Raw genomic sequence first — 11,736 nt, 5'->3', positions numbered from 1 at the left:
GCATTAGAAATGAGATTGATCTGATGAAGTGGGTCTGTCCCACGAAAGCTCATCACTGAATAAATTATTTTGTTAGTCTTTAAAGTGCTACATTTCTGCTGTTTTGTTTTGTTGGAGTGCAGATTAACACGGCTACCTCTCTGACACTATCTTAAGTAGAGTTCAGGGTGTGTGAACACTTCTCTCTTTCACCTGTAGAAGATGGTCCAACAAAAGCTATTACTTTGTCTACTATGATCATTTATGCCTATCGCAGAGTCCCTCTTATAGTTGAGGGTTGAACAACAACATTTTCTTGTTTTAAAAAAGTATTTTCTCAAAGCTGTTGCTGCATGAATGACCCCAACTCACAGCTAGAGAACCTGATAAAGCAACTGACTGTACAGAGAAAACTGCACAAAATGCAGTTAGGTGCATAAAATAAACACTCTGAAAAAAATATGCACTCCTTTTTCCATAAAACTCTTTCACTTTTAGTCAAGATAGGAGTTGTGACAATGGCAGGTATAAATATCCAGAGATATGTATTTCAGGCTACGTCTACACGTGCACGCTACATCGAAATAGCTTATTTCGATGTAGCAACATCGAAATAGTCTATTTCGATTAAAAACGTCTACACGTCCTCCAGGGCTGGCAACATCGACATTCAACTTCAACGTTGGGCAGCACCACATCGAAATAGGCACTGAGAGGGAACGTCTACACGCCAAAGTAGCACACATCGAAATAGGCACTGAGAGGGAACGTCTACACGCCAAAGTAGCACACATCGAAATAAGGGTGCCAGGAACAGCTGCAGACAGGGTCATGGGGCGGACTCAACAGCAAGCTGCTCCCTTAAAGGGCCCCTCCCAGACACAGTTGCACTAAACAACACAACATCCACAGAGCCGACAACTGGTTGCAGACCCTGTACATGCAGAATGGATCCCCAGCTGCCGCAGCAGCAGCCAGAAGGCCTGGGCTAAGGGCTGCTGCACACGATGACCATAGAGCCCCGCAGGGGCTGGAGAGAGAGCGTCTCTCAACCCCTCAGCTGATGGCCGCCATGGCAGACCCTGCTATTTCGATGTTGCGGGACGCAGATCGTCTACACGTGCCCTACTTCGACGTCAACTTCGAAGTAGGGTGCTATTCCCATCCCCTCATGGGTTTAGCGACTTCGACGTCTCGCCACCTAACGTCGATTTCAACTTCGAAATAGCGCCCAACACGTGTAGCCGTGACGGGCGCTATTTCAAAGTTGGCACTGCTACTTCGAAGTAGCATGCACGTGTAGACGCGGCCTCAGAGTGATACAACTCAGACTCGGTGGGCTATTTTACAAAGCCAGCTTAGTTTATAAGGAAAATATAGGAAGATTAGTTTCAATTCTTTATACATAAGCCATGAAATGAAAACACTGTAAAGATAGTGAGGGGTGTTACACATTTCTAAAATCTGCTAAGGCATGGCTTGAAAATAAATCTGAGGGGAAGCATTAGTCAATTCCTACAGTTCTTTACGAAGGCTAATTAATTAATGTTTTGTGACTTAATTCAAATTACTATTGTTCCTGAAAATCTGGAAGTCTTAGTCATGAGCGAACAGGATTCACACATTTCAACATTATTAAGCATAAGCTCTGTACTTGGTATTAGTAAACACTGTCATTACGAAATGGCTCCCGGATATGGAGCTGATGGAATGTAGCTCCATGTTATCCTCTGGTTTACCATGTGGTCCAAGCTGGGTGAGCTAATTCACAAACCACAGTTTATTTTATTTTGCCCTTCTTTTACACTCATTAATAATTCCTGAACCAATCACAATTTTTTTATGATTTGTGCCAGGCCAAACCATTCTGATTTTTTGTTTTCTTTTGTTTTCGAAAAAATAAATCAAAACTTCTGGAAAAACTGTCCCTATTTTTGACCACCTCGATTTGTAAATTATTAGCCTAATATTATGGTGGTACAAAAAAGAGTTTCTGGGTTACATAGGAATTGATGCTAACTAAATGTTAATTGTTGTGTGAGGTGCCATCTCCCCCTAACAAAACAAAAAAAACTAAACAGACATAGTCAACATAGGTGACATCTCTGGGATTCAGAGAGACACCACCTCGATGTTCTCCAGTTCCTTTCTACTGTCCAGTTCCTCCTTTCAACCCTCCCATGGATTTGTCATGTCTTTTTTAGGCCACATCCAGAAAAGCAGAGGACTCAATCACACATGATCAGATGGTAGAGAGAGTTCCTGAGTCCCTCAATCCACATGGTCTCCCTCCAAGGCTGACAGTCCCCTCACTGCCATTGGCCCCACATTTCTGTGTTCCCCTGAAGAGCAAGGCCCCCACCAAAACATGTGACCTGAGGCAGTTGCCTGAACCATCCTATGGATGGGACAGTCTTCCTAGGTGTCCTAGAAACACACCCAGAGGAATATAGCATCTGTGTGGGCAGAGTAACTCAGGTCTGATTTTGCAGTGTGGCTGCTCACACATGTGATGGGCTAAACCAGGTGCTGATCAGCTGAGCTGACTCTGAGGAGAACTACCTTAAGAGAAAAATCCTCAGGCCATTGTCCTTGCTGAGTAGCTTGGGTAAGCACTGAACATTTGAGTGGCCATAATAGGTCGGACCAATTATCCATTAAAACCTGTATCCTGTCTTCTGACACTGGCCAATGCCAGGTCCTTCAAAGGGAATGGTCAGTAAAGGCAATCATCAAGCGATCCATCCCAGATCGCCTTTTCCCAGCTTCTGGTAAACAGAGGTTAGGGACCCCTCAGAAGGAATGGAGAAAAAAAACATCCTTTCCTTCAGTCCATGGAACAGCTGGAGTGCTACCATATCCTTCCTTGGGGGAGGACAGAGGATTCCTGTAGCAGTGCACAGAGCCTGTGGCCCAAGCCTGCCCCATGCATGCAAGGAGTCTGCACAGGCAAGCACAGGATTGCTTCTAAAAGCAAAGGTGTAATTTCTAAAGGTCGGTGCAGAAAGTGATCCTCTACCAATTCCCTTTTTTGTAAGGGATGCCAGAGCCACCACAATTCTTCCGGTTGCAAGAAAGGTGATCAGAGTCATTCTTTACAAAAAGATTACGGTCCTCCAACAGGTGCTGGAACTACAGTGCAGGCAGAGTGGTGCTCCCTGACTTAAAGTGGCTTCATAATGTACCAGCCTTCCAGTTTGATTCAACAGGTCTCAGCATCCCACGATAAAAATTGTTCCAGCACACCTGTTCTAATCCCCAGTGAAATGATCCAGAGAAAGAACATTGCTAAAAATGATGTTTACATCACTTTTGCAGGCACTATAGGTTGAACTTCTCTAATCCGGCACCCTCAGGACCAGATGGGTGCCAGATAAGAGAATTTGCTGACCACAGGAGGTCAATATTGTCTGTCAGCATTACCAACACTTTCATTGCTTACTGGGCTCCTGGGAGACATTTAGGAGCAAATTAAAGCTAAATAACAGCACAGAACACTGAGAGGCAGGACTGGTGGCTGCAAACAAGCTTTATGGGACAGTGGGAAACTTGGCCAAACCCATGATAAAATCAAGCCGCATCATGGATGTTGCCGGACAAGAGAGTTCTGAATTAGAGAGGTTCGACTTCTATTATTTTATAGACATTGAGCAGATCTGTAGGAGGAAAACATGCTTCTAAACTCGGTAGCTAATACAGTTAGGATTGTCTGGTCTAACACTTCTGGCACCACTTCAGAGTTCAGCTCCTTCAAAAATCTGGCCCACATTTAATGGCAGACACTAAGTTGAAAGATGAAATGAGAGCTAGTGTAATACATACAATCTCAAACCGTTTGTGCTCTCACCCCACATCCCACCAGTGCCTTCTGTAAACAAGCCTCTTGTTGGCATCAGAAGAACGTTAGGATATTCCTGGTACATTCAACAATCCAGTGGGTGCCTTTACCTGGCTGTTCCTGCAAACTTTAGCACGTGACTTTCGCAAGCCTTTTGGCTGAAATCCAAATGGCTCGGTGCGGAATTAAATTGCTGCAATTTTAATGCCTGAATACCCTCTTTACTTAATCAAACACCCTTTAATATGGGCCCAGGAAGCTGAGATTTAATGGCTTGATCACCAAGGCACCAAGTACCCCATTAAAGCTGCTGAGTGCTGAGTGGCTGCAATTCTTCTCAGGGACAAACTACATTGGCAGGATCAGGCTCAACTTCTTCTTGCTTAGCAAAATAGTTTATTAGGTGAGCTTTCGTGGGACAGACCCACTTCTTCAGACCACTATGGTCTCACCTAATAAACTATTTTGCTAGTCTTTAAAGTGCTACTTGACTGCTTTTTGTTTTGATAGTGTATAGACTAGCACGGCTTTCTCTCTGTTACTATCTTCTTGCTTGTTTCAGGGAGCTGGCACTGGAGAATGCCTTAGGTAGTGAGGGGAAATGTTTTGAATACCAAGGGTTTTGAGCTTCACTCCTGGAAGAAACACATTTCAGAAGTTTTGCTTCCATAAAATCCAAATGTCTGTAGTGGTCATATTAGTCTGACAAAGATCCTCTAATGTTTTCACTCAGTGTGACAGCTGTAGGAGGAGACTACTGAAAGCATATGCTAATAAAGAAATGGTTTAATTAGTGCTTGTCCTTGCTGGAGGCTATGGAGTGTTGATGGTCTGAGCCGATCCTCTAACGTCAATGACTGGTGATGTCAGTAAGGCCTTCTGCACTCAGATCTGATTGGCTGTGTTTGGATTGCAGGGGCCGGCTTAGCTGTAAGGTGAATATGCAAGGAAGCAGCTGTGTGGAGGTGTGTGTAGTCAGAGACTGTCTGCCGCAGACACAGACAGTGGGGCTCTACTGAAGCTGAGGAGCTCTTTTAATCTCTCATAGGTAACTAACCAAACCAGCAGCAGACTTTGGAACCTGGAAAGGCTCACTGGGCACTTATGCAGGAAGAGGGCAAGCTGCAGAGTCCAAAGAGCGGCACTTTTCTTTCTTTTTTTCCAGAACTGTAAGTGGAATCAGTGTACCTGAAACTGATATGCCAACTGAACTCTCTCACGCTGTAAGAATGCATGCCATCTCGGACTTCCAACCCTCTCTGACAATGCGACTCCTCAACAAGGGGCCGGAGTACCTTCGCAGACAGATGGAGGCAGGCACCCCAGGCAGGAAAAGTGCTGTGGAAAGACTGGCAGCTGATAAGGCCAAGTATGTAAAAAGTCAGCATGTAATCAGCACTAAGCAGGAACCCGTCATTGTGCTCTGCTCAGCCTCAGAAAGCAGCAGTGAGAGCTGTTCACTGGAAAGCAAAAAAATCAACAGGGACTTTGATGGAGTGAAAGGCACCAAAAGCTTGGAGCCAGCCAAAGCCATGTACTCCTGCAGTGCTCCCCTGGAACCTGATCCACCTATAGCGAAGCGGAGCAGCTCCAAGAGACAGGTACGGCCGGATTCCCTAGTGATCTACCGCCAGAAATGTGAGCTTGTGAAAGGCCAAAGCAATGAGAGGTCACGAGGGAGCCTGGTGAGGCGCCTGTTCCAGGGGCCCATGAAGGAAAAGCTGCTGACTTCCCCCGAAATGCCCAAAGTAACTGGGGAGGGCCTCTTCCCAGAAAGTGAAGAGACAGCATCTACCAAACACACCATGAGTGGGCTGAACAGCCATGTAGCTGAGCATGCTGCCCCTGCACACATGCAAGCACCAGCTGTTCCAGAGAGTGAGGACTCCTCAGAACTGACTCTTGCACCCGAAGAGGTTAAGGACACGCGGAGGAAAGGGCTGCATCGCTCCCAGTCTGATATCAGCTCTCGGTATTCCAAATCTTTCACTGAGTTCGACACTTTCTTTAAGTACTGCGGCCTCGAGACTGAGGTCATCGAGGATCTGGGTCAAGACAACTTCTCTGTGATTTCGGACAACATCTCCTTCAGGATCCGCAGTGTGAGTGTGGCAACATCTGAGAGTGACTTCACGAGGCACAGTGGGGACGATGGGCTGTTGGAGGAGGAACTGACTGAGCAGGTCCCCAGCACCACTTCAGTGATTGAGCGCAACGCTCGAATAATCAAATGGCTGTACACTTGTAAGAAAGCCAAGGAGTCTAACAAGTTGCTACGAGAGCTGGCGTGAAGGCTGCTCCTTTCAGCACTCATTACAGCCTGGTAAACTCAAGGTGTGTGACAAGGCCAGCCATGCACAATTTCTATTTATCTTTTTATTAGAACTCCGTAGATTTATCCCAGTTTATGGCTATTCTATGAATGGGAGGAACAAAATGTTTTCTGCACATTACATTATTACCTATTACTTGTATTATAGTAGCAGGTAGCAGCGTAATTTGGGGGAAAGGAGTTCTTGTAAAAGAGGATTCTGGGGTATGACAACAAAAAAGAGAGAGGAAACTACTGGAATTTGTGAAGTTGGATCACACCCTCAAATGAAAGTAAACAGGCAGAGTTAACAAGGAGTGTCTCCTCTTTGCAACTTCCAGCTTGGCAAATTACTTTTTTCACCAGTTTTTGCTCTTTGAAAAGCAACACAAATTCTGGAAAGTTCTGAATATTAAGGTGCAGTCTGTGTTTACTGCATGTACTAATACAATTTTCCTCCCCGCTCGTTCCCTGCACTTAGGTATATTGTAAGCACCAGTAAAGTAAGCTTGCAGCCTAGAGATCCTAGAGATCCCATTCTCCTAGAGATCCCATTCTCACAAACCTGGGTCATAGGAGTTTGTTCCAGCTCCTGCCTGGAATTTCACAAGCTCTGATGGGATGTGGGGCTGCTGTTTCTGCTCATCTTTATTGTAATAAGTTTGGCTCTTTTTGAAGTTGGAGAAGTGAGATGTCTTTGCCCATATGTTTGTGTTACTGCATTTCAAGTAGCAGATTTTGGAAGTCTGTGTGGAAGTTTATAATCAGGGGGTGTGAGGTGGTGGTCTTCTCAGATGCTTAAAAACAAAAAATGAATAAAATGTGAGAGACTGGGGAAGCTGTTACTTCACATAGAGAAATGGGCCAAATGCAGCTTTGCTGTAAGTGAGTACGCCACCTATTGATTTGTAATAAGCACAGCACCTATGCCTGATGTGAGTCTTGTCTCTTGGCAAAAACTATTTTCCTAGGAATTTTAAGAGTGATCCTCTGCATTCAAGTTGCCCAGAGTATCTGTTATATGAATATCATACTGCCAACATACATACATCCCTTTGGCCTTCGGCCACTTACACAAAATTAGTTTAATTGCTCTAACTCGATGCAGTAGGCTATGTCTACCCTTTGTGGATTTATCATGTTCATAATTTATATAGTAAAGGACACTAACTAGGCCTTTGCACAGTTATTTGAAATGAGTCTATGTCTTATCCAACAGTACATGGACATATAATGTCTGAGCCAATGTCCTAGTGGATCAAGAGCTGTTACAAGATTTCTTCTGTTGCATCAATTTTACAGCAGTATAAATCCGTTGTCTTCAAAGAAATTAATCCCAAATTACACTGGTATGAGTAGGAAGTGAGCAATGCCCTGTAACTACCCACTATCCAGTTTCCTGGGGGCTCAGGGCTAATAAGAAGTTGAGATAAGCAATGAGCACACTCACTGCCTCTCTTTGACATGCTAATAGGCTGGTGGATTTTAATTTGATTGTCTGACAATGTAGGCCAGTAAAGAACGTTAAAGATGCAGGGTACAATGCCTACTAACTCTGAGGAGCATACCTTTTTTAACACCATGGAAATATAGGCTGAGAGATCTTTCTAGAGGCTCAAGATGGAAACTTGTGACACATGCTGTTTTTAAAATAGTGCCTTTTTTAGAGGTAGTTTTAAAAAAAGCTGTTTGAATATTTAGAGAAAAGCAAAATGGGCATTTTCATTTACATTTTTCATAGAATTCATGTTGGTTTTTTTCACTGAAATATGGAAAACTCAGAAATCCAGATTTTTGTCAAAATCACTTCCACAAAGTATTTTGGACTAGTTCTAGGGTGTACCTGTGAAATAGGGACAGTTTTTCATGGGTGAGCCTGTCAGCCCACATGTATGCCATTGGGTAAGAGCTCCATGCCTGACTTCAGATACAGAGCAGAGAAGGCTTCACTGAGCTGAACACTTCCCCTCCCTAGACCTCCAGAGATGATGGGAGAAGGATGTCCCATGAAATAGAGGGTGGATGTGAGGACCAGTGTTCCCTGTAAGCTGAGCACTTGGGTGACCACCAAGGAGAGATTCAGGTAACGCCCATCTGATTAGCAGAGCGCTCCCAGCACGTGTTCTATTGTTGGTGTACATCTGCACATGCCTTGTGCACATAGGAACATTTATTCCACCCATGGATGGAAAAATATTAGTGGGAACACTGCTGAGGGCTCAGAAGAGTTTCTGCAGCTATGGCAAGGTGCCTCCCAGAACTAAGAAAGTCCGGGCCTCTGCCCACCTCCTGCCATTGGGGCAGGAGTCTGGAAACAAAAGACATCTGGCTCCAGGTTCTCTTTGCCACTGCTCTTGGGACCAAGTACAAGGCTGATCTCCTATTTGTGGTGATTCCCATGGGCCTCGTCATATGGCAGAAGGCTGTTAGGCCCCTGGTTATTTATTGGTTAAATGGTACTGTAACTGCTTACAGCAGACTTGAACCTGGGACCACTAGAGTTCAATACAGGCACCTCTGCAGCTTGAGGCAAAGGTTGGGTGGCTCTCAGCTCAGGCTGTAGAGGACTCTCATTCTTTCTCTGTGAAGTGGTCTTGGTACCACTACACGGACCAGTGAACTGCACGTAGGTGTGTGGGTTACACTGTCACTCTGTTTGGTGTTGGCAGATGACACAGGAGCCAGAGGATCACTACAGCAAACCCTCTATTTAACAGATCCCAACGTAATGAACTTCGGAAATAATGAATGCTGTCTGCCAGCCCCACCCACCCCCTCCCAAATAAATTCTGGAGACTCACCAGAGCTTCGGCCAGGGCTGGAGGAGCTGCCGGAACGTCTGGGGGTGCCAGGGCTGGAGGGGGCACTGCAGTGGCTGGGGCCATCATAGCCAGAGGAGCAGGAGTGGGGCGGGCTGCAGCGGGGCGCAGGAGTTCTCCTCCTCCAGCCCCATGTGCGTGCTGTATGCGGCGGCCAGCTGCCATTGCCTGCAATGGTGCTGAGCAGCAGCCATGGTGTCAGAGGCAGCTGCTCTCTGACAGGCTAGGGATGGCCACACTCTATCTTTGCTCAGGCGGCTGGGAGCCAGGGGCTGGAGGACCCGCAGTGCTGAGAGCTGCAGGAGGGGGAAGGAGCCAGGCCGCCATTCAACTCCTCTCCTGGTAATTGGGAGAGAGAGATGGGGGTGTGAGGGGAAGAATGGGGCAGGAGGGGGGAAAGGAAGGTGGGGGCAGAGGACAGGAGTTGGTGATGGGCTGGGAAGGTCAGTGCATCATCATACAGTATAGCCATTCAGATATAACAGACTTTCAGCATTAATGGACACCCTTTCCCACCGATTAGTGTTTTACTGTACTCCAAAGAGCCTACAAAACACGCTTCTTAAAAAGTAGTCTTGCAAAGGGTGCGTAATAGAGGGAAAGCAGGAAGTCCATTCACATGAGCTCCCCACCCTGTGAGAAGCTCTGCAAGTCCCTGGTGCAGAGTTAAGTGCTGCCTTTTTCTCTTTCTGCCCTTTGATCAGCCCATCATGAAGTCAGCGTCTGAGGCCTTATGTGCTTCTGCCACCAAAGAGACTTTCTTCTTAACTGGACCCTTAATATTTGTGGTGTTAATAATCCACGGAGCAGGACAGATAAATTATACTTCTGTTGTGGGTCACAGGAGCATGTGAAAGACAGAAGCAGGTCCAAAGCTGAGAGGTTTTTCACAGAGAGGGTGTTTTTTTTTTTTTAATGTAAATGAAAGAACTGAGTTATAAAATATAGAAGAGCAGATCTAAGATGGATTTAAAAACACACACACACACACACACAGAGTATGCTGATTTTACAATGGCACACTAATTTTTCTTCAAGTTATCCAGTGTCAGATCTTTAAAGGAACTTGCCCAAACACGTGAGTGCATTTCCGTGCCTAACTTTAACACAATAATTTCAACTGGGTGTGCTGATGGGGTATTTGCATGCCCAGCTGGACCTTTATGACCTGATTATTTTCTCATTTACACAAGTTTAAGTCAAAACAAAAAAGCAGTCCAGTAGCACTTTCAAGACTAACAAAATAATTTATTAGGTGATGAGCCTTCCGTGGCTTAAGTTTAAGTCAGTGCTAATTTTATTAAGCTTATGGTATAACAGGAGAATTGTGTAAGTAGCTACCTAATTTGCATGTGGAATGGCCCAATTTGCACATACAGCTAGGGTAAACAGCCCCTTGAACTCATACAAATGTTTTCATGCCTCTGTCTTCACGTATTGTAGCCCTCAATTTTTCTCTTTTTAAGATGGGAAATGTACTTTTAAACTTTATTTCCTTAATGTCTTTTGATATTGGGGAAGAAGTAATGCATAGAAAGCATGCACTAGAAATTTTAATAGCATTAATGCTAAAGATAAAGAAATATTAAGTATTGGCTGACACCTCATTACGCCTTTGAATTACAGCTAGTTGTATAACCTATTTCTTCTTATTCATGGAGACACACGGGGGATTTTTTTGTTTGGTTTGTGGTTTTTAAGGACAGGATGTCAAACACATTTAAAATTCCTTAGTTGTTTTTCCTTTGAGTTAGTGTCACAGTTTTAATGTTGTTAAGCATAGTTGTACATGTCTTTTCATGTGTTTTCAAAACAGACCCATGTATTGGGACAGGACAGGAATTTAGTAGATAGGGCTTTTGTTATTGGCTCTCTGACTGACCTATTTATTGTCTTATCTTGTACAAGTTGGTTAACCTCTGAGCCTAACTTACACCCTGCAGAAATAATACTTGCCTAAGGCTCCAGGGCACTGTGAGATTTTAATCATGCTTTGAGAGGAGATGGAAGACACATATGCTTACTAGTATTGCTTTGTGTTCCAACCAGCAGTTCAAAGGATGCTGAAATATGTGGAAACCATGGGAACATTTGGGGTAACCAATGTCACCTAGGCTACGTCTACACGTGCACGCTACATTGAAACAGCTTATTTCGATGTAGTGACATCGAAATAGTCTATTTCGATGAAAAACGTCTACACGTCCTCCAGGGCTGGCAATGTCGACGTTCAACTTCGACGTTGGGCAGCACCACATCGAAATAGGCACTGAGAGGGAACGTCTACACGCCAAAGTAGCACACATCGAAATAAGGGTGCCAGGCACAGCTGCAGACAGGGTCACAGGGCGGACTCAACAGCAAGCCACTCCCTTAAAGGGCCTCTCCCAGACACAGTTGCACTAAACAACACAACAGCCACAGAGCCGACAACTGGTTGCAGACCCTGTGCATGCAGCATGGATCCCCAGCTGCCGCAGCAGCAGCCAGAAGGCCTGGGCTAAGGGCTGCTGCACACGATGACCACAGAGCCCCGCAGGGGCTGGAGAGAGAGCGTCTCTCAACCCCTCAGCTGATGGCTGCCATGGCGGATCCCGCTATTTCGATGTTGCGGGACGCAGATCGTCTACACGTGCCCTACTTCGACTTTCAACTTCGAAGTAGGGCGCTATTCCCATCCCCTCATGGGGTTAGCAACTTCGACGTCTTGCCACCTAACGTCGATTTCAACTTTGAAATAGCACCCAACACGTGTAGCCGTGACGGGAGCTATTTTGAAGTTGGCGCCG

At 45.3% G+C, this 11,736-nt stretch overlaps 1 protein-coding gene across 1 annotated transcript; it reads left to right on the top strand.

Moving 5' to 3' along the window:
* Positions 1 to 5,016: 5,016 nt before the first annotated feature.
* FAM110C (family with sequence similarity 110 member C) lies at positions 5,017 to 6,249 on the top strand. The gene has a single exon (XM_074988927.1). The coding sequence runs from the start codon at positions 5,017 to 5,019 to the stop codon at positions 6,106 to 6,108; it is 1,092 nt and encodes a 363-aa protein (XP_074845028.1). The 3' UTR covers positions 6,109 to 6,249.
* The last annotated feature ends 5,487 nt before the right edge of the window (positions 6,250 to 11,736 follow it).

The sequence above is a fragment of the Carettochelys insculpta genome, chromosome 3 (genome assembly GCF_033958435.1).
Source record: "Carettochelys insculpta isolate YL-2023 chromosome 3, ASM3395843v1, whole genome shotgun sequence".
In the NCBI taxonomy this organism is placed as follows: Eukaryota; Metazoa; Chordata; order Testudines; family Carettochelyidae; genus Carettochelys; species Carettochelys insculpta.
Note: the sequence above shows the minus strand (reverse complement) of the source record. Positions and strands in the feature narration are given on the sequence as shown.